Genomic DNA, 27,137 nt, shown 5'->3' with positions numbered 1-27,137 from the left:
CAGACTCCTTCATTCTTGAGGGTGTGGGAGTCTCCAAGATCACAAGACTAATGTGTCCTGAGTTGGTAATCTGGAACAAAAGGCAGAAAAAGTTATGTTAAACCTGAGGTACAATTTAGCCAGTAAGTACCTTGACCGTTTCACATCAGTGCCTGGTAAATTCATGAAACCCTTTATTAAAACTAGACGTCTTACAACACAGAAGAATAAGCTTTATTGAAGAAGAATCAGCATCATTTCTGCAATGAGAGTCTTGCCTAACTGTGATCAACTGATTCAGGCATTTCTTTATATAATGCACTGCCTCAAGATACAGTGCTAGACTACCTTAGAAGGCTTTCAAAAAATTAATTAAAACAAATCCATGGAGTCATCAGCCTTGGTAGGTGAATGGAACTTACACATTCAGGTGAAAAATACCTCTGATGTTAGGTACACAGAACATTGATCTAGAGCAGGGGTCTCCAACCCTGGCCCGGGAGCCAGATGCGGCCTGCAGCCAGCATCTTTCCGGCCCGTGGCCAACCTCTTGTCCCCTGAAAGCCTCTGGCCCACTCAACTGAATGTGACCAGAACTGTGCTCTGATTACCTCTGGAGGGTGTTCTAAGGGCCAGAGAGGTTCAGTGAATGAACCCATTCATTCATTTATTCACTCATCTAAGTTCCATCTCGAATTTATTTATTTATATTTTATATTTAATTCTTTTTTCCGGTCCTCCACACCACGCCAGATATTTGACGTGGCCCTCTGGCCAAAAAGTTTGGAGACCCCTGAACTAGAGGAACAATTGGGTTTTATTAGTAAAGTAAGGCTGCAATCCTAACCAACTTTCCAGCACTGACATAAGGGCAATGCAACTCCGAGGTAAGGGAACAAACATTACCTTATATTGAGGAGGCCTCCATGACTGCCCCTCAACAGCAGGATGCAGCACATGCCCCATTGGCACAGCTGTGTCAGTGCAGGAAAGTTGGTTAGGATTGCGCCCTAATTCATATAATAGATTAGGTTCTATTCTACAGTGATTTTCAAACTGTGGGTTTGAGACCCACCAGTGGGTCATGACCCAATTTTTGGTGGTTTGTGAAACTGACAGGGCAGATTATGTGCATCAAGGGTCAAACAAGCTACTCCTTGAGGAGGGAGCACTGCTGCCATTAACCATTATAGCTGCACCTCTTTAAATTTACAAGTCAGGCAGCAGCCTCTATAAGTTTGAGAACCACTGGATTAGGATCATGTAGCTCTTTGCCTACAAGTGGTGTAAGATAAAAAGTGCCTACAAGTAGGCTTTCTCAAATCCCACAGTGTCCCTCTAACAGCCCAATCCTATGGGCCTTCTATAGCAGTGGACCCTGTGATCCAAGATCAGCAGTAACACTGTGCTACCATTGCATGCGACAAAGCTGCTGGTAGAAAAGTGGCTCCACACACATGTCAGACTTGGCTGGACACTCTACTGGTGCCAGTAAGTGGGTGGGAGGCCATGGGTGGGAAGGGATCAGGGCACTTTGGGGAGGAGGTGGATCTGGCAGCAGTTGCGCATATCAGATCCTATCCCCATAATATCCCTTTGCTCTTCTTGGACGTACGCCAGCTCTATAGCTGGCATACATCTGAGGAGACACATAGCTGGCCAGAAGGATTACGTGGTGATATATAAAAAAATTATTTTACTTACCTTGGGTTTGCCTCCTGGTTACCACCCACCCACCCCATGCAGTGCAGCCCCCGTTGGTGCAGCTGCATACTATGGCATGGCAAGGGGTAAGACCGAACTGAAAAACATTTAGAGCAGGCTACACAAACAGAGGCAGACACATGTGTTTCATTCACACACATCCCAAAGCAGCAGCAGGTCTTTCTTCTCCATTACGCAGCTTGCTTCTCACAGGCACCAGGACAGGGGGAGCCTAACTCTAAGGCTGACAAGAGAATCTAACATATATACGCACATCTGTACAGCTTCCAAGCAGCCGGCTGATAACTTACCCCCACTCTGTGTGATATAGCGGACCCATGGCAGAGCTTGATACCCACTCTTTTCAATTATCTTCATGTAACGCACCTGGAAATGAGAGGAGACAGCAAAGAATGAAGGAGATGGAAAGGGGTCATTGGCCTACCCATTGGCCATTTGACCTACCCAGTACAGGTCATTCCTTAGTGGATGGGGCTTTCCATCAACAAACAGCAAGCATTTGTAGACTATCTGAGGTCATATAACGTAAACTCTTGAAGGGAAAGGCTTCCCTTGAAGGGTAAGGCTCATCCCTCTTTATATTCAGACCCACTGACATCAACAGTTTGTGTCGTCATGAAAACCTCAGCCAAATACAAGCAGCTTAATCAGTCCTAAAATTTTAGTCAATCATGTGCTATGTACTCAGTCACAGCTTAGAGATGCAACCCTGCCAGCTTGTCTCTCTTTCCCCCTTAGAAGTGCCGATTCTAACATACATACAAATAATCCCTTGCTCACACAGTATGGCCATTACCACTTAATCATCTCCAGCTTACCTGAATTCCAGAGACTGTGAAATAAGGAATCTCAAACCGAACCGCAATGGGAGGCCGACCCTCCAGCTCCTCATTCTCAACACTGGGCAATCCAAAGTGAGCTCGCATCAAGTATTCTTTGCCACCCTGAAGAACCAAACACAAGCAAGGGTCGCATATTTTCTGGTCAATAAGAACTGATGCCAGCCTAATGTAATGTTTGGCATCAGGGGCCAGGAAGAATACATGGAATGGGAAACTGGATCTTCCCTAGCGCAGATGAGAGGCAGGAAGATCTATTACTAGCATTTATAGAGTCCATTATGGATTTCATTCATGTCCCCTCACACTCCACTGGAATCTGTTGGGCAGAAATGTGCTAGCAATGGAAGCTCTGGCCCAATCCTCTGTTTACCTCTCACAGACCCGCTAAGGGCTGCAATTCTATCAACACTTACTTGGGAGCACAGCCCATTGACTATGATTTACTTCTGAGAAGATATACAAGGGATTGGGCTCTAAGAGACTTGTAGGAGCACCACTCCATCTCCCAGAAGGGTTCTCCTGCCTCATTCCAAAAAGGCAAATATGACTCAGGAGAATCTTAGAGTGAAAATGCATGTCTTAAGGAACATAAGAAAAGCCTGGCTGGATCAGGCCAAAAGACCGTCTAGTTCAGCCTCCTGTATCTCACAGTAGCCTACCAGATGCCTCAGGGAGCACGCAAGACAACAGGAGACCTGCATCCCTTTCATCTGGCATTCTGAGGTAGCCTACTTCTAAAATCAGAAAATTGCACACACACATCACAGCTTGTAACCTGTGATGGACTTTTCCTCCTGAAATTTGTCCAACCCCCCTTTAAAGGCATCCAGGCCAGATGCCATCAGCACATCCTGTAGCAAGGAGTTCCACAGACTAATTACATGCTGGGTAAAAAATATTTTCTTTTGTCTGTCCTAACTCTCCTAATACTCAATTTTAGTGGCTGTCCCTTGGTTCTGGCGTTAGAGGAAAAAGAACATCCTTCTATCTGCTTTATCCATCCCCTGCATAATTTTGCATGTCTCAATCATTTCCCCCCTCAGGCACCTTTTTTTCCTAGACTGAAGAGCCCCAAACTCTGTAGCTCTTCCTCATAAGGGAGGTGCCCCAGCCCAATAATCATTTTGGTCACTCTTTCTGCACCTTTTCCATTTCTACTATATTCTTTTTGAGATGTGGCAACCAAAACTGGATGCAATATTCCAATTGTGGCCTTACCATCGATTTGTACAACAGAATTATAATATTAGCTGTCTTATTCTCAATACCTTTTCTAATAATCCCAAGCATGAAATTAGCCTTCTTCAGCACTGCCACACATTGGGTCAATAGTTTCAAGCTGTCCACCAGCACCCCAAGATCTCTCCTGATCTGTCACAGACAGCTCAGAACTTAATGAAGTCAGTAGCAAAATTCACATTGACTGCAATGTTCCACTGATTTGTTAAATCATAAGGAAGAGAAGGTATAAAGCAGTGGTACTCAAACTTGTTGGTCGCAACTCACCAGCTCTGGCCCCTTAAGGGGTGGGGGAAGACACAGCAACGTGATCCCAAGGATCATGTCACTAACAGGGGCGAGGGGGGTTGCTTTTACTTACAGAGGGCTGCTGCAACATCCAGGAGTTGCAGGGAGCCCTCTGCAGGGCTCCCCAAGTCTTCGAATGTTGAAAAAAAAGTCATTGCTAAACACTTCCTGGTTGTGATCATGAAACTGGAAGTAGTTTGTGATCGCATTTTTGGGTAAAAAAGTTAAAGCACTTTGCCCCTGTTAGCAACACGTTTTGGCAATTGCACTGCTGCCTTTGCCCCCCCCCCCCACAAAGATTTACCTCAGTTTTACTCCCAAGAAGTTTGAGAACCCCTGGGACAAGGGATTGCTCTCTCACCGGAAAGGACTTGATGCTCCAGATGACAACATTCTTTTCAGGTAGATATTTTGCATTGCCAATGCTGGTTTTGAACTTAGGAGAATCAGCATCACTTGGGACTGGCACAGATATTTCAACACCATTAGCCACCGATTGCTTCTTGAACTGACCCTTCGCCTTTCCAGAGTCAGAGAGAAAGAGAGAGACTCATGGATTGCATGCATTTTTCTCTTCTCAACAAACCTCTACTTGTCACAAGAGAATGAAAGCCCAAGCAATAATAACATTAGAAACAGTCTGCACATTAGAAACAAATTGATCCAGGCCTCAGGGCTTGTTTTTGACTCTTCTCACTATCCACTGGCACAAGGGGAGTGCTCTGTTTTTCAACAAAGCTGCTGAAGATTTCATTTTAGAATGAGGGAGACTTTAATCAGTTTGGAATATTACGCTGAGTGTAAACAAAATCTACAGGAGCAAAAAGCAAAGGACCTTGCATCCATTATATTACAGGTCGTCCCCCCACCTGTAGAAGCATTAGGTAGAGATGAAAGTATCCTTCAAAGGAATTTACCTTAACCATGATCTCCACTCGGCTGTGTGAGAACTTCTCAATGACAGACTCAATCCAGATGAGAGGCTTCACCTTCATGCACAGCAAAAGAGAGAAACAGTATCATTCATGGGACTCAGCATCTCCAGTGAGTGACGGGCTAATCACAACAGAAGAATGGCATAGAGTCTGGCACAGAGTAGCACAGCATGATACGATGCTGAGCACACCACCTAGAAGCCATGTAATCTCAATTTTAATCAATCCTGTATACTCAAAACAACCAATTGCACCTTGCAGAAGGGGATGCTAGTAACATAACAATATTTATCTTGAAGTCACAAATCATTGTTAGGAGTTGGTTTGTTTTTTAAATGTACCTGAACAAATTACAAGATAACAGGACACATCTAGTAGGAGAGAGATTTTGGAGTCATCATCTCCTTCAATGGCCTTCTTTGGACCTTGCCATTGAACCAGACTGGGCTCTGTTCCGTTTCATGTAGGGGAAAGGAGATCGGAAGAGAAAAATGCTTTCTGAAGTGCTGGGATTATAGATGACGAGAGATGCATATGTGCACAGGGCTGTTATAGGGCATATGGTGACAGAGAATGGATTGCCAGAAACCCATAAAGTATGGAGACTTCTCTTCATTTTGGGACCAACCAGCTACTACTCAAAAACATAAGGCACCCAAAACAGCCTCCTGAACAGGGAAGATGCTGGGTGCATCTTCTGATGTCCCTCTTTAAGGGACTATAAGCAGCATCAGCCAACACTTTAGAGTTGAAGCTGGCCTGGGGAAACAACATCCAGTATCATTATTATTAACATTATTAACAGTATTTATATACCGCTTTTCACTAAAAGTTCACAATGCGGTTTACAGAGAAAAAAATCAAATAACTAAATGGCTCCCTGTCCCAAAAGGGCTCACAATCTAAAAAGATGCAAATGAATACCAGCAGACAGCCACTAGAACAGACAGTGCTGGGGTGAGGTGGGCCAGTTACTCTCCCCCTGCTAAAAAAGGAGCACCCACTTGAAAAAGTGCCTCTTACCCAATTAGCAGGAGTATCATGCTGTATTCATTATCATGCTGAATTTGAAGGCATCTCTCCCCAACAGAGAAGGAAGATGTCATACTAGGATGATTTTCTATGCACCACTTTCCTTGGCCAAAACCCACACTTACTTGTGTGTTCAGTCGATAGGACATAAGCTCAAAATCTCCATCAGGTGGAATGAAGGAGATGGTGCGGTCATTGTCAAAACGTGACAGCCGTACACACTGGTGGAACTTGACATCCTCTAGCTCCACAGACTTATTTTTTCCACCTAGAAGCAAAACGTGGAGGAGAAAGCAGTCAGAGAGGGGAGTTGAAGAAGCTCTGCTCTGGCTAACAGATAAAGACAGCTGTCGCCTTCAAGACCAAGAATAGTTAAGACACAATCCCTTGTCCCTCTAGTTTAATCTCAAAGCATTCAACACAGGATAGGCTTCTAAACAAGGAAAGGAATCATGAGAAAGTTTCAGTTTAGAATGCAGAAACTCAAGGGGTGGGATGTTTAAGAAATATGCAGTCCTGTATGTGGTATAGGGAGAAAACATGTTGACCCTTTGGCTTAATAAAAGAGTCCAATTAAAAGGTATCATGTTAAAGATGTTACATTGTTCACAGAGGCACACAGTGAATCTGGAAGTCTTGCCCCTAATCCTGGATATGTGGTAGCATAGGTGCAGAGTCTCAGGGCTGAGAGAAATGCTCAGAATATCTATTTTACTTTTTTAAAGGACTTGACTCATTCCAGAGGTGAATGCTAGTGTTCAAAATAAGTCCCTGGACTCAAATGAACCCTTAGGAACACTAGATGAAAAGTCCTTGTACTAGGCAAAGCCCCATATTGCTTTCCACCTGCTACCCAAATCTGCTCATTTAACTGGATATTCTCACTGCTGCCTCTCCCCCACTCATGCTCTTGTCTCAGGTCTCGAGTCACTTACGTCCTGTGAGCTCAAAGAGCACCCTGTCATTTAGGCCCAAGCGCAGCTCTGGCATGCCTGAGAGAAACACCTTTAGCTTGATGGAGCCCACAATCTCACTCAGCAGGACGCTTCCATTGGCATTGACCTGAAAGACAGGGCAGGGTCTGGGGGTAGCAGCTGATACACTCAGGCCCTCCACCACCCCTCTTCGCCATGAAGGAGGATGGCTTCCCCAATTACAGCTAAAATTATTCAATTCAAGTAACATTTTGAAGAAATTACATTCTGAGCACTTTAGTGCATTATATACTATACAGCCTATACACTACTATAGTTGGCATCTCATCAGAGGGGGTTCCCTACAGAAGCTGAGACTACAGAAGAAAAGAAAATACTTAGTTTGGAGCAAGGAGACCTAAGTTGGACTCGATGAAGTATCTCCAACTCCCCTGGAGGCCAACATTTCTCTCTCTTTCTCTAGAATAGCACTCTTCTAGTTGCAAAGCAAGGCTAGATGCTGCCTGTTTCCAGAGGGTTTGCCCACCACGGACTCCCTCCCCACGTGCAGAGGCCCCTTTTGGGCAGATGCCAGCCGCAAGAACTTTCCTCCATCCTCATCCCAGGAGCATCAGCAACAAGGTACAGGATGGCAGTAAAACCGGAGGAGCAATCCCAAAATCCTGTCCAGTGGGGAAGGAAGCCTAAACCCGCAGTGCCAGCTCAGTCATGAAAGCAACAGCAGCTCTTTCATTTGCTCCGGATCCACCAGCAAGACTCCAAGTCTTCCAGTGTTTGCTACAGCTGCTGGGCTTAGCCCTGTTCCTTCTTTTCCTTTCCATCTTTCCTAGGTGGGCAGGAGCTGAGAGCATGCAAGCGCGAAGACACGGAGTCCAGCCCAAGCGTGCTTTTCAAACTCTGCATGTGCAGGGCTGGGGTTCAGAATTGGGGATGGAGGGGGAGCTGTGCTGGGGGACTGATGCTCAGCCTCAACTGAGCACTCAACTGGAAAGCACAAAGGAAGGTGGGACTGTGCGCTCAGTATGTCATTCTAAGGTGGGGGTGTGGGTGGGGAAAGGGTAGAGAACTGCTTGTTTTTCCTCCTTGCTTGGCCGCCCTGTATTGGCCAGCCAAGGAATGTATCAACCATGATAGCTGCAATACCCACAGTAATGTCTTCTTATGCTGTCTGCACCCCCTCATACATGCACTATGCAGGTAGGCTACCTGAGAGCCCAATCCTATGCATCTCTACTCAGAACTAAGTTCCATTATAGTCAGTGGAGAATACTCCCAGGTAAGTGTGGATAGGATTGCAGCCTCAGTAGACATGCATAGGATTGGGCTCTCAGAGAGCCATCAACACCTTTTCTTTCAGCAGTCAGGACAGCAACTGATGCTTACAGTCAAAACATTCTGGCTTTAAACCCCACATCTGTTTAAACACAGGCACAGCCTGCAACCAATAATAAAGAAGGAAATGACAGCCATTTCAGTCCCAACAGCCAGCTAGTTCATCATAACCCAGAGATGAGGAGGAGGATTGCACCTAGAACCCATTAGACACCGAGCTCCCAGAAGGAGATCTGAGTCCTGCTCCAAGGTCAAGGATGTCATGCAAGGATTCTGTGCAACAAATGCCACACACAGTGTGTCTGGATAAGAGGAACAACTATTTTGCAAAGCAGAGGGATGAGGGTTAAGGAAGAATAGGCACTGCAACAGCAAGATCAGAAAGGGCAAGGAAAATGCAACAGGAATCAGCAAGCACAAGTTTGGGTTCTGAAGATACAAATGTGACCTCCGAAGAGATAGTGCCTCCCTTTCTGGTGTCCTTCAGGCAATGCTAATTTTGGCTGGAAAAGGGTCAGGCAACAGCCACTCCCCCTTCACAGAGCAACTCCCTTACTTCACAGAAAGGAGGTTTATATGGCCTTTCAGGGGTTTATCTTGTGACATCCCCTGCCCACCTGGATGATTTTCAGCCTTATAGCCTGAGGTCTGTTAGAGGCCTGAGTGAAACTGCATTTCTGTGGGAAATCACAGGTTTGGCATATACAGGGTCTACAGTTTGATCTCTGCCTGCAGGATTCCAGGGTTGCAAAGCAACTATATTCATACCTCAAGCAATAATAGCACTGTTGCTAACTGGCATGATACCAAAACCAGCTTTGATACTAGGGTTGATACTCGTACAATGAACCTACCTATGCACTTATACAGTATTTCTTATTATAGATAGACCCATTCATGGAACCCTGTAGTGACTCACCAGCAGGTTGACAGATTCTATTACATCAATAAAGACCTCGTTCTTCTTGTATTTGATGCCCTCTGATCTCCAGGAGACTGCATTTGTAACAGTGGCTGGAACACGGGATTTGCCTGTGTCCAACTTGTTGCCCTGCTGAGTGATGTACCTACAGTGAGGGGAAAAGGGGGAAGGAGGGCAAGATCAAGTTGCTGCTAGAACATCTAGAATTGCAATTCAGTTATTTCTCTTTCCTGATGAAGTATCCTACACTTACTCCCACCATTGCAGGGCTCATGTCTTTTGCTATCTAGAGCAGACACTATCTTAACAACAAGTTTGAAATTGCAAAGAAAAATTCACTTTTGAAATTTTAAGTTTGAGGTTTGCTTTGAGGACTGAGTAGTTTTGTATAAGAATTCATTTTGATTAAGCATCAGATCCTGCCACTGACCTGTAAGCATTGCTTAACAGTTCACTTCCTACAAATCAGGGATTCCTCTAAAATAATGTTTCACACAGATAGAAGTATGAAACCTTCACATACAGCACTTGAGACTTGACATATACTCAAACATTTTGCTGCACTATATCTTCTGTAGTCTCATCCCTGTAGAGTTGGTTTTTAATCTTGCCAGGCCATTTGTATAGGGACAGAAATGAAGATAAAAATGGGAGGAGGGAAACCAACAAGTGACTCACTCCTGCAAAATTTTACTATCTGTTGTCTGGGGAAACCCAAAGTCCATTAGTTCATCCAGGAGTTCATACACAATGACAAAATTGTCACGGATGCTTTCTTCTTCTAACTCTTTGAAGTATTCTGAAAAGACCTGTCAAATAAGAAAATGGAAGTTCAGAATTCATCCAACTGGACTTTATAATTAAAAGGTGATTGCAGTATTATCCCTGTAGCTGAGCTCCTAGAATTCTGTAGACCCTAAAACCAAATTATGCATAAATTATGCAGATTTGATTCATTTAACTTATGGAACACTTCTTTTAGGGGTGTGTGTGTAAGATAGTATGGGGAGGAACTGGGAAAGGAGAAAACGTGTACTTTTGCTCAGTTAGTCTTTTATTACCTTTGTTTTTCTTTTAAAGCATGTGGAAAACATGCATACATGTGCTGGGTGTCCTCTGGGAAAACTCAGCCCAGCCCAGCAACATGATTATTAACTGAATTGATGGCAAAATGCCCTGGGTCCACAGGCAAAGGAAAGCCACACTTTTAATTAACTGAGCAATCACCCTGTTCCCTCTCTATCCACTGCTTAGTTAGACACTGTTTTTCCCCCTTTGCTATTGTTGTTAATTATCCTCACAATAAATGCATTCTAGTTGCACCTTTCACTCTCACCTCCCTTGTCCCATTGAACCACAGAGCTGTGCCATTGGCCACTGCTCAGGATCCTAGCACACAAATTCGTTTTCTTCAGGGTGCACGTTTTGTGTGTTTAAAAGCACACCTGGCAACAGTATCTGTTGTAAAGTGTGAATGAATTTGTCAAAGGCAAGAACTTGGGTCTATAAGAGATTGATTGCTGTACTGAGTGAATAAGGCCCAACTCCTAACCAACTTACCAGCATTGGCATAGCAGTGCCAATGGGACATGTGCTGCATCCTGCAGTTGGGTGTCATTCATGGAGGCCCCCTTAAAGTAAGGAAATGTTTGCTCCCTTACCTCAGAGCTGCATTGCCCTTATGTTGGTGCTGGCAAGTGGGTTAGGATTGCACCTTAAGCCACTTCTGCAGTTTTCCCCAGGCTTTTGATAAGAGGCACACTTTTATTCAAAATTAAAATGGAAAACATGGGTAATTTTTGTGCCCCAAAATATTTAAGAGTGTGTGAGTATAATTGCTCCCCAGTTCCAGAAAAACCCATCCCCTATGCTTCCACATTAGTCATAGTTCTGTGCCTGCCTCCCATAAGGACAGACAATCCTGCCATGACTGCATCAAGGGGAACGAATGAATGATGCACAGATGTAGCAAAGTAAAGTTTCTCCATCCAGTGGAGGCTGATTGGAAGGAGGCAGGAATACTGAATCATTGCCGTGGGCAGAATCCTCTGTACTTCAGATTCACTGCAGCCTTTAATTATAGAATTATTACAGAACTTTGGCAGTTTGCTCATGGTACACAGTTCAGCAACTGTTTCGCTACTCATATAGGATTCATTTCATTCTGGTTTCTAGGCAGGTTTTAGTATTGAAATGACACCGGTTGCTGTGATGGATGGTCTGTGCCTTGATAACAATGATAACAAGAATGCAACCCTGTTGATTCTCCTGGACCTCTCAATACCATTGATTATGGCATCCCTGTGTCTGGAATGGAGACTGGAGCACTGTGTTTTGATGGTTCTGCTCCTAACCATGGTCAGTTCCAGAAAATAGTGTTAGGGGACTATGAGTCCAATCCTCTTCAATTTTCCAGTGCTGGTGCAGTTGTGCCAGTGGGAAGTACTCTGCATCCTGTGGTGGAGGCAGTCACTGGGGCCTTCTCAAGGTATGGGAACATGTGTTCTCTGACCAGGGGGCTGCATTGTGGCTACACTGGAGCTGAAAAGTTGGGTAGGATTGGGCCCTAAAGCTCTGCCCAATTGTGGTTACATCATGATGTTCCACAGGACTCTTATAGTCCCCCAAGGTGTGTAATGTCTATATTAAATCACTTAGGAAGAGCATCTGGGGAGCTGGAGTGTAGTGCCATCAGTGTACTGCTGATACCCAACTCTGTTTCTCTTCTTCATCAAAACTAGGTGATGCTATTGTAATGTTACACTTATGCTTGGGATTGTTAATGGACTGGAGATGTCCCTACAATGGGAGGGGGGGGAAGAAAGAAGGAACAAATTGAATTTCAATCTTGCTAAGATGGAGACACTGTTGGTGGGCATTCATCTGACTTGAGAGATGGTGGATTGCCTGCACTAGATGGGGATACATGCACCCTTAAAGATCAGGGGTGTTTTTTTATCCTGCCCTATTTGGGGGGCCCAAGTAGCCTCGGTGGCACAAATTGCCTTTCACTAGTGGAAGCCATTACTAGACAGAGATAGCCAAATCAGAGTTACTCACATTCTAGTCACACTGTGCTTAGATCGGTGTTTTGCAAACTGTGGGTCAGGACCCACTAGGTGGGTTGCAAGCCAATTTCAGGTAGGTTCCCATTCATTTCAATATTTTATTTTTAATATATTAGACTTGATGCTACCATGGTATGTGACTGCATTTGGGGAAATGTTACAGACCTGTACTTTTAACAAGCTACTATGTATATTCTTTGAACAATGATAGTCAATGGTACTTACTCCTGGGTAAGTGTGGATAGGATTGCAGCCTAGGATTGTTAAAAATTTTCCTGCTTGATGATGCCACTTCCAGTCATGACATCACTGGGTCCTGACAGATTTTCATTCTAAAAAGTGGGGCCTGATACTAAATGTGTGAGAACCACTGGTTTAGATTATTGCAATGCAGTGTATGTAAGGCTGCCTTTGAAGAGAGTTTGGAAATTTCAGTTAGGAACTTAGCAGCTGTATTTTGAACAGAACAAGAACTGAAAGTGTGGATCCTATCCTGCTGATATTAAAATACCTGCAGTAAATCAAAGTCTATCTCTAGGCCCAATTTAAGGAACTTGTTTCCAGTGGTGTAGCTAAGGGCGAGCAGGGGGTAGCAGTTGCACTGGGCATCAAACATTAGGGGGGCAACAAGCTGAGCTTGACACTAGTGACCAAAATTGTGAAAATCTTGGTATGTATGAACAATACCATCATGTTATATATCATTGGAAAGGTAACTTAATGCTGAATGCAGTGCAACAAACTGCACTGGGATATCTGTATTCTATCAACCGTTATGGTCAATTAACCAGAAAATTAAAACACAACTGCCTTGTAGAACAAAAAGTGGATTTGCTTAACTCCAGACTAACCTGTGAGATTAATTGTTCTGAGTGCCAATGAGATGTTGTTATGATACAGCATGGAACCAATAACTTTTCATTTATTTAGTTAAACTTGATTTTGTCATGCGGGGGGGGGGGGTGCAACAAAATCTTTGACCTCAGGTAGCAGATATGTGCCTTAGCTACACCACTGTCTGCGGGGAGGCAGCAGAGTAAGTGAGTGGTGAACTGCTGGGGGGAAGAGGTGGGTTCCTCCCAATTTTCACTTTTTTAAAAACCCGGGCCTGATGTCACTTCTGGTTGTGACATCACTTCCGGGGCAACATTTTGAACTTGGCACCAGGCTACACTATCATTAGCTACACCAATGCTTGTATCAAGGAGTTTAAAGGTTATAACTCCCTAAATGGCTTGGGTCTCTCTCTTTCCCCATAAACCTGCCTGGTTACTTTAGGCACATTCCTAACCAGGTCTACTCCAAAGTAAGTCCTATTTTGTTCAATGGGGCTTACTCTCCGGAATGTGTGGTTAGGATTGCAGCCTAAGATGCCTATCACTGATCCTTCTGCAGGTGTATCCTTCCTCCCCCATATCTGAGGTTAGGCAGGTGGTGATCTGTGATAGTGTCCTCTCTGTTGTGGTTCTCCATTTTTGCAATGCTCTTCCCAAAGAAGCACACCTGCCACTAACTTTGCTATCCTCTTCACTCCAGGTACAGACATTATTCATCCAGTTCTTGAACTGTTTTATTGTGATTTATAGTTTCATTCTGGTTTGTGTTCCACAGTTGTGTTTTATTGATTATTCCCTTGTTCCTTGGTATTATATAAAATTTGGGATTTTATATAAAAGTGATATATAAATTAATATACCTTGAAGGTTTTTATGGTACAATCCTATCTGTCTGTACTCAGAAGTAAGTCCCTAGTAAGTTTGTTTAGGATTGTAATCCAGGTCTGCCCCCCCCTTTTTTGTAGCCACAAGGTCTACAACTCTAACAACCACAGCTGTGTTTCTGTGTAAGCTGCTGAATTGTGCTTTAGATTTGATGCTCTGAGAGAGAAGGAGGTTTTTTCCCACCCCATCCCCCAATGGATAATATCAGAATTTGAAAACACCAAGAGGAAGCGAAAGGCACGAAGGTGAAACTGATTGGCTGTGCCACATCTTTTTTTCAGGCTCACACAGAACTCAGAAGCATTTACAGGCATTCCTCCATGCTACTCCAAGCCAATGGGATAGCCTGCTTCCCCTTCTCCCAAGCAAACAGAAGGAAGTGGTTTTTCCTAACTCAGTCCCCCAATTTGTCCTCAATAACTGAGAATGGCTTCTTACCTCTACCACTTTGTAAAGAAATGAATACACCAGTGAGGCATTGGCATTCTTCATGGTGAGGGCCACCACTACAGAAAAGGTTAAGGTTAAGGACAAGAAAGAGATACCTGGGTTGTTGCACTTGAAGCATCCACTCTCTCTGACTTCATCCTTCATTACTAGAAGGAGCCAGGCATTCCTGAAGAGACCATTCCACACCTCTTTCCTTGCCCTGTTGGGCTCCTGACTAAAAAACGAATAACCATTGTTGAGGGGGAAGTTTGATAACCCAACACAAACCTGTGACTATAAGCACTCAAGACCAGATACAGACTGTGGGAGGGAGACACTCTCCCCATGTTGGAGTTCCTTTTCTATTTATGGCAGGCTGAATATATTATAGAGGTTGTTGACTTGACCCAAGGCTATCTTAGAGCCTCAGGGATTAGCCAGAGCTGTGCTAGGGTGAGGGTAAACTCAATACAGTAAGCATGTTCAGGTGACTTCATCTTTGACTTTAGGATGGCTTCACCAAAAGATGGCAAGCTCTCAAACTATGGCAAACTCCAAAGCTAAACAGAGAAATAATATAGCTTGATATAATTGTTTCATTTATTTGTGTGCTTCAACCTGTAAACATCATTCTTATTTAGAACGCTCTATTAATATAGGAGTGATTTGTGTACAACACACACACCTTCTTGAAAGTGACAGTTTCAACCAGTGCGCTCAGTTAAGTCCAGAGTAATCCAGAAGAGATGCTGGTACAGAGCGGGGTGACCTAGGCCTTAACATATCCTCTCACAGCTTGCACTTCTTTCTTACTAATTAACTAACACACACCTTGTTTGTGAGAAGGGGGATGTTGCTTCCATTGCATTATTCAAACCCCTGAAAAGGAACTGAGAATCTCTGGGTGACTGACCCTTCACCACAGATGAAGCCCTGGTCCAGAAAGGGAGGACCATGTAGTTGGAGGCACAGACTTGGGAATGGTGAGACCCAGATTCAAAGATGTGGCTCAGCCATAAGGCTCACTGGGGGCCTAATCCTATCCAATTTCCCAATGCAGGTGCAGCTGTGCCCATGGGATGTGCACTGAATCCTGTGGTGCTGGGGCAATCACAGAGGTCTCTTGAAGGTAAGGGAACAGATGTCCTACAGCCCTTACCTCAGGGCTGCATTGCAGCTGCACCAGCACTGGAAAGTTGGGTAGGATTGAGCCCTGGGTGACTTGGGCCCACACTATCTCTCAGCCTAACCTACCTCACAGGGTTGTTATCCCTGCTCACTGAGCTAAGAGTCACTTTTAAAGTATTGGTTCTCTTTTATAAAGCAGGGGAAGTAAAATTGTCCTTATCCAACCCACCATAAAATATTTTTTTCAGAGTCTGTTCACTGGTGTCTCCTCTGTATCACTTAAATTTAAAAGAAGAAGGATTGTGAGCCCTGTGGAGACCAGAAACTACCTTTTCATTTGTTTATTCAGCTATGTAAACCACTTTGTGAACTTATTGGTTGAAAAGGCGTATATACGCCTCTGGATAAGGAAGTTCACCTGTAGAAAAGGAGCTCCTTTGGCTGAGTTTGCCACCATTTGTAATCCTGTAAACAGAATCTCATACCTCTGGTGTCAAATTCAATTTCTTAAGGTTTTTTTAGGGGTGGGGTGGAGAATATTAAGAATGGACTTCTGGGTCTTAGAGTTGTAAGAAACATGTTTGAAAGTCATATGTCCTCAGCATCTACAGAAGATATAGGTGTTTGGAAAAGTATTTTGCTGCCATGTATGGCTCTTTTCCTCAAGGGTTCCAGTTATTCTCTCTTTCTTAAATGCAGCCTAAAGTTTCTCTCCTATCTATTTGTATTTTTTCTATCTACAGTTTTTTGAAAAATACATATTGTTCAAAAGCTCAAATATGAATTTCCATGCAACTACCCAATACCTGCACAAAAGCATTGCTACAGATCCAACTGGTCACAGGCCCAAAGCAGGTCTGCACAGTTTTCAAGCATCCAGTGTTCTCATGAGTCAGCCCTCTGAATACTGGCAAAATGCAACATCCCTGCACCCCACTGAGATAGACACTGAAAGGATACAGTAAAGGTTGCTGTGCTTGATCCAGAGGTAGTGGACCTTCCCACGAGACAGGAGCGGTGTTAGGGCACAGTCCTCCTCTTGTTGCATTAACAGCGGCATGAAGTAGTCAATCTCTGACATGCTCACATCACCCTTGTAATTGCGGCTGATCAGAGGCTATGAGACAAGAAGGCAGTTCAGGTTGGGTATGCATGACAGGCATACATGACTGGCACAGACGGACAGCCCAGTCTGCTGCTAAGGCAAAAGGTAGGCAACACCACTACCTTGATCTCACCTACCACCTGGAGAAAGATGCAGGTCTCCCTCGCTTCATTCCAACTCTGAGTCACACATGAGTCAAGGTAGGTTCACACCAAATCCAAAGTAGCCACTCTTCACTTGCAACCCTTTCTTGTCACAAAAAGTTGAGGACCTCAATCCTCTGCAACTTGTTTGGGTACCCAGGCCTGGTAACCACTTGCTCCCCTTTTCCTTCTTCCCTGCTTCTCTCATGGAGCACAACCAAAAGCCAGCAGGTAGGACAATTTTTTTTATTTTTATGGATCACTGCACAATGTACCCTTTCTGAGAAAATGGCTCCAGCTCTCTTGTCCTTGTCCACCTCTCCTTGCAAGTGCAATTGCTACAGCCTAGTCCCCCTGGGACTGCTATAAAGCCCTTTCCATCTTTTGATACCTTGCTCTCCTACACAAGGACCACTGCTCCTGGCATTCTTGTTTCACAACTACTGCACCACAGTGTGCACCAAACAGCAGAAATTGTTAACCTGAGTTCTTGGCACAGCCATGCGGCAACTCACAAAGTTCCCTCTAACATTTCTTGTCTTGTGTGCATCGACAACGTGTTTAGCACTGCTGTCTTTTCTTCTTATGAGCGTGTGCAAAAGAGAGAGAGAGAGTTTGTGTGTTTATTTTTAGTCTATATTTAAAACTGTGCTAAGGGTGACACTTCAACCCCAGGCCTCCTTTTAGGCAGATTCCCTTAACTTGTCACAGCAGCTGCACAAACAACATCCCTCTCAGTTATGTGAAGGGATCCCTCTGAGCAGGCCACAGTGCCAGTTAGGAGGGTTTGTCCAGTGGGAGAGACTAGTTCTCTTACTGCAAGGGAAATCAAGGATTTAACTGCCTGTTAAGGGCTCACTTCTTGCCTGTAACCCTTTGTTCAGGCTACACAAACTGCAATCCGGCCACAGCCTTTTGCCATAGCCACCACCTCAGAAACCTTTCATGCATCTTCTCTCCCTTCTACTACTGCAGAACCCTAGTTCCCCCCGATAACCTTCTCATCCCCTACATCCATCACTCCCCGATCTTTTTAGCTTCCGTGCATCTGCCAGTATGCTAACTTTTAAGGATATCCTCTTCTTTTCTATACATAGCAACCACTTGTGTTTAGGTCCTAGTCATATAGACTAGGAAAGCGCCCTACAGGTAGACCACAGCTGCGATACAAGGACATCTGCAAGAGGGATCTGAAGGCCTTAGGGATGGACCTCAACAAGTGGGAAACCCTGGCCTCTGAGCAGCCCGCTTGGAGGCAGGGTGTGCAGCATGGCCTTTCCCAGTTTGAAGAGACACTTGGCCAACAGTCTGAGGCTAAGAGGCAAAGAAGGAAGGCCCATAGCCAGGGAGACAGGCCAGGGACAGACTGCACTTGCTCCCAGTGTGGAAGGGATTGTCACTTCCGGATTGGCCTTTTCAGCCACACTAGACGCTGTGCCAGAACCACCTTTCAGAGCGCGATACCATAGTCTTTCGAGACTGAAGGTTGCCAATACATATAGACCACTAAGAAAAATTGAATTGCTTTTTTATTACCCTTTCCCACCACTGTAACATTATTTCCACAACAAGAGTTTGTTGCACCTTCACCCTTGCCTCCGCCCCCTTCCTTCCAAAGCATTAAGCTGTGCTACTGCTCAGGGTCCCAGCACACAGAATAGATATCCCCTGTGTGTACATGCTAATGGTAGTCTGAAAAGTATAATGGTCTGTACCAATGCCCTAGAGCAGCAATTTTCAACCAGTGTGCAGTGACATTCTGGCGTGCTGCAGGAATTTGGGAGAGGGTCATTTATTGTTAGGGCCATTGGGGGATGTTAGCCTCCAACCAGCAGCATGGCGTGCCTTGTTAAGTATCAAAGAGCTGACAGTGTACCTTGACAATTTCAGCACCTTGTCAGCGTGCCCTGAGATGAAAAAGACTGAAAATTGCTGGCCTAGAGGATGTCTTGATGGGCTAGATGTGAGCTAACAAACTGAAACTTAATTAGGGCAGAGCAGAGTTTCTTTTGTTGCAGAGAAGAACCCATTTGGGAAGAGAGGTTCATCCTTTTCTAGACGTGGTTGCCCTCTCTCTGAGGAACTGCTGCACAGTCTGGGTGTGTGCTTTTGGACCGGGTCTGTTCCAGGAAGCCCAAGTGTTATCCATAGCCTGAATACAGCTTTGGATGGTTCATAAGCTTTGATCCTTTCTGAAGAATGCCTGACTGACATCTACTGAATCAATTTTCTATCTTCCCTAACTCTGAATTTTCTTATTCTTAAATTGAGCAATTCTTCCTTTCTTTGTTCTTATTCTTATTCTCTCTCTCTCAACAAAACAATGAAGCCACCTGCAGATGTGTGGAACCCCAGTTTTCTAGGAAAGTTCCTTATTCTTTTCTTCCCTGCCTTGCCAGCCTGCCAGGAGATGGATTGTTGTCATTGCAGAACTCAGCAATCAAGACAGAACACCCAAGAACTGCTTCCCTCTCCAGGCATCAGCCTATAGTCAGCAAGAAAGAAGTTACTGTTGCCTCCACTTCTCCCTGGCAGTTCAAGAAGTTCCAGTTTGGGCTCCCATTGGAAGAAAGAATACTAAAGATTTATGGTGTCTTTGTCATATCCATTATATTTTCTAATGTTCAAGTTGAGTATTGGAATGAGGTCAGGTTGCAAGTTTTTGTACAAGCAAATTCACAGGCTTCATCCCTAGCACAAAGTTCGACAGCCCAAAAGGCACCCTCTATATTACAAGTTTTGAGCAGTCTTTGGATCTCTTAATTGGCTTCTGTTCCAGCCTCTGTGCCTGACACAGACTATAGACACAGGTCAACAATATTTTAGGCCAGAACTCATTCCAGTTGCATGCTGTTATTAACCCCTTCCTGACCAAATTCCATTTGAAACAATAGAATTGGCCAGAAACTTGGAGAAGTTACTATTGTGCAGAAAACGGTGACATATCTTACAGATACATGAGAACATTTTTTAAATGGCACCCATCCTGAATTGAAACTATTGATTTCTCATACACAATCTGAATTCAAGAAAGAACAATTTAGAATGACTGACCAACACAAGCATCCAATTAATCAAGAGTCACCTACAGCAGCAGTCTAGCTGGGACTGGGAGTGATAAAATGAGCCCGTAAGCCCCACATTCCAGAACCTGTTCCAGGCTATAAACAATTTTCCAGAAAAAAAACCAGAATGACCAAATTTCAAAACAGGCAGAGCAACCAAAATCACAGGTTCCATTGAATTAACTGGGAGTAATACAGCAAGTCACAAAGCTCCCTCTATATTACAAGTTTTGGTACCCATTCTAGGCTATATACACTTCTCTGCAACAAAGGGGCCAGAATAACAACTTCTGAATTAGACAGGCATACTAGCCTCAGGGTGCAATCCTAACCTGCACTGGAACAGTCAGGCTGACCGGCCTGTGTTGTATCCAGAACAGGTTTGGTGCAGCCTGGGGCACAATAATAATAATAATAATAATAATAATAATAATAATAATAATACAGGTATTTCTATACTGCCTTTCTTGAGCCTCAGATTTCTCCTTAGACTTTATTCTAGTCCCCTTACTCCAAGCAACACAGGCAGCCATATGGGGCTATCCAGAGCTGCACCCACAATTCTGCGGGCAAAAATCCAAGCGGCCCAAGTAACGCCACTTGGGCTGGGTATGCGAGTTGGGATCTGGCCTGTGCCACCGTGGCCATCCCCACTCTCCTTCCAGGCCTGATCCACCCTGAAACACTCCTTCCCAGCCTCTGTTCCTCCCTCCTTCCCTCCCTCCTTCCCCCCTTTCCCACATCTGGTACCAGTCTGTCCAGGCCAGCACCCAGCCTGCTCCTGAATAGCTGAGAACATGCTTTATGCCACATTCCTGACACTCAGGAACTGTCACAAGCAACTCAGGGTAGCATTAGGATTGTGCTGCTATAGCCTAAATTTTGCTTTTCTCCCAGTTAGCACAAAGACACATTTTTCAAAACCTGTTGGCTGTAGAAAAGCACTAGCTCAGAACTAGACTAGAAATCTTCATGACCCATGTGCAGTTGTAGGTGTGATTTTGGTGAGAAGCTTTTTATTTGGTTTTTAAATCAACAGTTAAAAAAAACAGTGAATTTATTTCTTGCAATGTATATGGATATTTCCATTTTGATTTCAGGGTATACATGTTTGTGACAATATCAATACTGAAAGCAAAATGGCTAAATTTAATAAGAGCACCCAAGAAAACTGCCATACTTTTCTTTTTGTTTGAATATAAAACTAAATCTTTCTAAATGAAGGAAGCAAATATTCTCTTCAAGATTACTGAGCAAGAATAAAAAAAGGTCTAACAGTTATCTGTTCTACATAATGTGACCATCCCAGCAAAAGGTCTTATGTTAAACATCCTGCTTTGAAAATCTTTGCATACCAAGAATAAGACTAGGTATGTACCACTTCCATGAAATAATTTACATGTGAAGCATGGTATATTCCAGGGGTGGCCAAACCACAGCTCATAAGCCACATGCAGCTCTTTGACATATAATGCATGGCTTGTGGAATTGTGTTGGCTGAGCTACTTTTTGAATCATAATTAATACAAAAAGTATTAATTACTTAATTATTAAGTATTTATAATTTTTTACTGGGTATAAACCAAATGTTCATTGTGAGTATAAACATAAGTGCTTCTTAAATACTGATGCTCTCAAACATTTGAAGTTTACTGTATGTTGCTCTTACATTAAGTTTGGTCACCCCTGGCATATTCTTTAGCATAAGAACATAAGAATCTTGTTGGATCAGGCCATGACTCCATTTACTCCAGCCTCCTATATGTCACAATGGCTCACCAGATGTCTCTTGGAACACTCAAGACAACATGATACCTGTATCCTGTTGTTGCTCTCTTGAACCTGGCATTCAGAGATGTCATTCTTATATTCAGACAACCACTTGGTTCTACAAGAAACTCTGAAACTTGCATTTTTTACTTCCATAATTCTTAAATTTTCAGTTAAGACAAAATACTTATGAATGTGGAAGAAGCTCTCAAGACCATCTCGAGTCTAAATGGGGTCAGTTTAAAGACAAATGAGAATATTATCCCTAGTTTTTTTGTTCTAATTCTTCATCAATTGCTATCTATGAATTACTTGAGCAACACCCCTCCCCCATCTTTGGGAGGGAGATTGGGATTGGCCAGGGCTTTCTCTAATGCAGTGGTTCCTAAATTTTTTAGCATCAGGACCCCCTTTTATAAATGACACTCCTCAGGACCCACCTAGCTTTACCAGACTTTTAAAAAGGAGATCTAGAAAGAATTGTTTCATTTATTTATAAGTAATAATAATCAGGAAAAGACCCTCAAACATTTATCTCCCTATACTTGCACATGCTTGCAAACTGCAGGAGCTGAGCCCTTTGCAGGGTGATTAGAAGCAACAATAACTGATCTTTCCATCACCCTTTGGCAACCCACCTAAAATGAGATCATGACCCACCAGTGGGTCCCAACCTACAGGTTAGGAACTTGGCTTGTAAGGTATCGGTTTTTGTGAAATTGTCAAGTGGGAGTAAAATACCTCATCCTTTGCCCCAGACAGCGGAATGTCTAGGGCTGGGCCACAGCACCGAAGAATGGGAGGCACTTGGGCAGAAAACACACACAGCAGGGAATTGGAGCCCATCCCTGCTCTGGTTTCATCCACCTTCTGCAGGGGAGGGAGTGATGGTGGTGGTGGGGAGATAGGGATTGGCCAGGGCTCTCTCATACTCTATTATAGGCATGAAGGGACAAGGAGTGCTCAGTAATTAGATGACTGGCAGCCCAGGACCCCCAAATGTCACTCTTCTTCCCAGGCAGTTTCAGGGCTTCTTCTCTTGGTTGAGTTGGACTTCACAGGTGTCCACCAGGAGGGAGGTCTCAAGAACGTTGCAACAACCACCAGAAACTTTCATCTGCAAGCACTTAATACCATATTGGAAGAGGTTGAGGGCTGTGTGTTGGGGGGTGAGGGGAGATGAATTATCGATGAAACTTCCCCACCATTGAGACTGAGTGGGCATAGATCACTCCGTTTTCCAGCCTGAATTGGGGTGGGGGACTGAGATCAGACTCACCTTGCCTTTCAGGTCAAGGATGAAGACTGCCGAGGCGGACATGCTGCAGCTTCCACTTCCTCCTGCTCCTCCTTTCTCGATTCCAGCAGCCAGCCACCTGGGGCAGGTAAGTGAGCTGCGCCTACAGGTGAGCTGGGCTGCCTTAAAGGGGAGGTGACTGCCCAGAGTTGGGCTAGGAGTCCTCCGACAGAAAGGGGGCAGGAAAGAGGAGCCAGTATCTTTCTTGGGGCCATTATAACTTCTGGCTCTCTGGGGCCCGGCAGTGGGTTAGTTTATAAAGAGAGTGGCAGGGACTCCAAGCTGCCCAGATGCCAGCAGGTACACTTTGATCTGAAAACTCTGCTCTAATCCCGCTGAGTGAGTGTCCTACTGAAGATAATCAGGGTTTCAAGAAAGGCAGTTTGCACATGTTCAGAGGCAACCCACTTCTAATTCTGATGTATTCCACTGCTGCACTCCAAGGAGGTTCCGTGTTGGTTGAGCACTGGCTGAAACCGAGGCGGAAATTTTAAAAATCGATCACTAGAGAGTGAGAGCCCAATCTTATCCACACTTTCCTGGGAGTAAGCTCAATTGACTATAGCTTCTGAGTAGACATGGATAGGATTGTGCTCTGAGTCTAATTCAGCTCTGCAGGACTTCTGAATAGACACGTGCTTAGAACTGCACTGCATTCCCCCCCCCCCCAACGATCAGCAAGGGCGGAGTCTAGCTACAATCCTATCCACACTTTCCTGGGAGTAAGCCCCATTGACTATAATGGGACTTACTTCTGAGTAGACATGCGTAGGGTGAGGCTCTCAGACCAGTGGCAGGGATAGCGTTGCTGGATACGGCTGGTGTAGCAGAGGGGTTAACAGCGTGAACTGGAGCTGTGATCGGGGCTCACACCTCCATATCCCTTCAAGTCTCTGCTAGGAACATAGTGGGTGGTCTGCAACAAACGCGCTCTCCCTCGGCCTTCCAATCTGTAAAATGGAACGATCATAATGTGGGTCTTCATTACAGTGTTGATGTTAAGGATTACTCTGACAATCTACCTAAAGAGTTTTGAGCATTTCAGGCTGTAATTCTATGCTCTGGCAGGAAGCCCTACTGAATACTTCAGAGTAGACAGGCAAGGGGCCAGGTTGAAGACAGCGATTTCATTTTTATTTTTTATCCTCCCAGAGGTGACCCAAGGTAGCTTGCAACAAAAAGCAAAACAAATAAATTTTGTTCTGCTCCCATGGTGTTCAACGGGGCTTACTCCTAGGAAAGGGTGTAAAAAGCGAGATGTGCCCCCAGCTTTTTCTGGGTGCTTTATAGCCTAACAATCAAAGTGTTTGCTTGGAAGCAAGTCTGACTGAGGCCCCAATCCTATCCAACTGTCCAGTGCCAGTGCTGCTGTGCCAATGGGTTATGCACTGCTTCCTGTGTTGGAGAGGCAGTCACAGAGGCCTCCTCAAGGTATGGGAACATTTGTTCCCTTACCTCGAGGCTACATTGTGATTGCACAGGAGTTGGAAAGTTGGATAGGATTGGGTCCTAAGGCTGCAATCCTAACCACACTTTCCTGAGAGTAAGCCCCATTGAACAACATAGGACTTCTGAGTAGACCTGGTTAGGATTGTGCCCTAAATCGCAGCAGAGATTCTTCTGGTAAGCAAACTTTGACTTGAACCTCCATATTTCCTCCAACTTGTCTCCACATGGGGTTGGCTTCCAGCTTCGGTCCCTTCTTCTCTTGAGAATGATTGGTGTGGTGATTGATTTGCCAGTTATCAGAGGTCCATAGATTTCTTCTTGTGGTGCCTGAGGGGGGGAACATGATTGAGACATACAAAATTATGCAGGAAATGGATAGAGATAGGCTCTTTTCCCTCTCACATAACTCCAGAACCAGGGGATATCAGCTAAAATGGAGTGTTGGGAGAGTTAGAACAGACAAAAGAAAATATTTCTTTACTTGGCGTGTAGTGAATCTGTGGAACTCCTTGCCACAGGATATGGTGATGGCATCTGGCCTGGATGCTTTTAAAACGATATTGGGCAAATTTCTGGAGGACATGTCCATCACTTTCTGATTTTAGAAGTGGGTTACCTCAGAATGCCAGGTGCAAGGAATGGCACCAGGATGCAGGTCTCTTGTTGTGTACTCTCTGAGGCATTTGGCAGGCCACTGTGAGATACAGGAAGCTGAACTAGATGGGCCTGATTCAACGGGGGGGGGGGGGGTCTTCAAAATAGGCTAGGTGAAAAAGCAGGATAAACATTGGATAAATAAAATGAAGCCTACTTTGTGCATGGCCAATGCTGAGAGCCACTGCCAGCTCTTTGCTTATACAGCACTCCTTATCAGAGAGGTGTTCAGTGTGTGGGGTATATTTGCTTGTTCTCACCTTGTGGAAGTGGACAGCAAGGTCGGAGCTATGAAGGCATGAAAGCAAACCAAGGAAAAGTGGTAGTGGTGAGCTTTGAGCAGGACTAGCCCATCCATGAGACCAACTGAAGCCACTGCTTCAGGGGGCAGCTTGGTGAGGGGGGGTCACCCATCTCTGTCCACCTGCTTACATCCACTGCTTCTCCTTCCGCTCCCTGGATTAGAAGAGGAGAGTGCTGAGCTAGAATGTTGGAGAGTGGGAGGAACAGATGCTTGCACATCATCAGGTAAATGGTCTAGGGCTGGCCCAGGCTTTGAGGCTCTGAAGAAATCTCCATGGTATTTTCATGTACTTTGACATTTACTTTCATAGCAGGATATTGCAGAAGAAGCAAAAATGGCAGAGGCCATCTCCAGTTTCCTTGGCAGGAGATCTACAGTGCACCTGGTGTGTCACTTTCACAAGCATTACTACACCCTTCACACTGGCCTTTTAAATACTGGGAGAACAGAAGAGAAGGAGGTTTAGGTATTGGGCAGGAACAAAAGTGAGACAGCTTCTATTTCAAACATTATTTTGCAAGACTTTTTAATCACTTTGATTTTATGTTACCTTTTAAAAATATAAATTGCATTTTATTGTGCTTTGTTGCTTATCCTTTTGTTGGCCACTCTGTGTTCATTTTGAAGAAAGACAGGCTATAAGTAATTAAAATAAACAAGTGGTGTGCATTCACAGAAGAAAGTGGCTATTTCCATGGATGCACCCAGGCTTATGCTCCAAGTGAAGCATACTGTTCTCTTTCTGCTGGTCTCCTGAGAATTGGCAGAGCAGATTAAAGGTCCAGGATTTGACTTGGTGGGCCTTTCAAACATCCATGGGCTACAGGCAGCTGCCTGTGCAGGTTAAGTGCCATGGGAAAGGGAAGCAGAAGGTTTGTACTGGACCATACATAGTTTATAATTAGAGGGAAGGGGTGGAATGCATGACAAAAAGGGGGGATTGTAGCTTATTTTAGGATCTTTGAAATGAAAAACATCCACAATCAGAATCCATTAAAAAATTAAAATATTTGTATGATTGTTTGCTAAAAAGCAACAATTCAGAAGCAAAACCTTTTGCACAGATCTATGATAAAATCAAAGCGAGAGGGAAGTCTGGCACAGGTTTCTGATGGGAGGGCAGTGCACATCACCTTCTGTGCTTCCATCTGCAGGTTTTGCCAGACTCCCTGAGATTTGCAGTAGATACCCTGCTTTGTACTTAAGTTGATAAGGTTTAGGAGCATGGTCTTTTTTGTGGTGGCACCCACATTTTGGAATTTGCAGTGTTCTGGCTTGTTTTTGCTTTCAATAATATTTTAATCAATGTATAGTGGATATTTATACCACATAAAATATGCTGTTATTTGTACCAGAAAGAATTCCCTGGCTTGAACTGCTGCAGACCCTGGAAGCAGAGGTCTGACAAAATTCCTCTCAGAGGCCCTGCTTAGAAGTTTTTTGTACCAGACTTCAAGTTTTAAGTCTCTTAAGGCTTTTACTGCTGTGATTTTACAGTTCTAGTTGTTAATCTGTATTGTTTTACAACTTGTAGGGAGAATTATATACAATTTTTCAAATTGATTTTTATGATGGAATATTGGTTTGGGTAAAAAGCAGCTCATAAGAGTTATAAGTGCAATAAATAATTATAATCTGTCCACATCCCTTAGCTAAAAGCTGGGTTCTGGGGGCTGCCAAGTGAACTTGCCAGGAATGGATTGGGTGAGCCTCATAGACCTGGCCTTTGTGGAGAAAGCATTACTGCCAGGAATCTACAGCTGACTGTGCAGTGC

The 27,137-nt window shown here is 44.3% G+C and overlaps 1 protein-coding gene across 3 annotated transcripts; it reads right to left on the bottom strand.

The window, feature by feature from the left end:
- On the bottom strand, positions 1 to 25,829 carry AP1M2 (adaptor related protein complex 1 subunit mu 2). 3 transcript variants are annotated; one of them, XM_066616057.1, is made up of 13 exons: positions 25,810 to 25,829; positions 22,938 to 22,980; positions 16,536 to 16,692; positions 14,457 to 14,524; positions 9,908 to 10,038; positions 9,227 to 9,374; positions 6,976 to 7,102; positions 6,166 to 6,308; positions 4,991 to 5,062; positions 4,435 to 4,593; positions 2,523 to 2,648; positions 1,995 to 2,070; positions 1 to 70 (listed from the first exon to the last, which is right to left on the bottom strand). In XM_066616057.1, the coding sequence occupies exons 2-13, from the start codon at positions 22,977 to 22,979 to the stop codon at positions 48 to 50; spliced, it is 1,272 nt and encodes a 423-aa protein (XP_066472154.1). In that variant the 5' UTR covers position 22,980; positions 25,810 to 25,829; the 3' UTR covers positions 1 to 47. The 3 variants fall into 3 exon arrangements, with proteins under 3 accessions (XP_066472154.1, XP_066472153.1, XP_066472152.1); XM_066616056.1 differs by lacking the exon at positions 25,810 to 25,829 and having other exon boundaries at positions 22,938 to 22,979; XM_066616055.1 differs by lacking the exon at positions 25,810 to 25,829 and having other exon boundaries at positions 6,166 to 6,316; positions 6,978 to 7,102; positions 22,938 to 22,979.
- Between the last annotated feature and the right edge of the window lie 1,308 nt (positions 25,830 to 27,137).

This window comes from Tiliqua scincoides, chromosome 2 (assembly GCF_035046505.1).
Source record: "Tiliqua scincoides isolate rTilSci1 chromosome 2, rTilSci1.hap2, whole genome shotgun sequence".
Lineage (NCBI taxonomy): Eukaryota > Metazoa > Chordata > Lepidosauria > Squamata > Scincidae > Tiliqua > Tiliqua scincoides.
The sequence above is the reverse complement of the archived record's forward strand: the minus strand, read 5'-3'. Positions and strand labels throughout refer to the sequence as shown.

Bases quoted from the DNA above. Each gene is read 5' to 3' on its own strand.
- AP1M2 (XM_066616055.1), bottom strand. From the start codon at position 22,979: ATGTCCGCCTCGGCAGTCTTCATCCTTGACCTGAAAGGCAAG. The intron at 2,649-4,434 runs GTGAGAGAGCAA...TTGGTTCTTCAG, and splicing joins GGAGCATCAAGTCCTTTCCG to GGTGGCAAAGAATACTTGAT. The intron at 71-1,994 runs GTAAGTTATCAG...CTTTTGTTCCAG, and splicing joins CTATATCACACAGAGTGGGG to ATTACCAACTCAGGACACAT.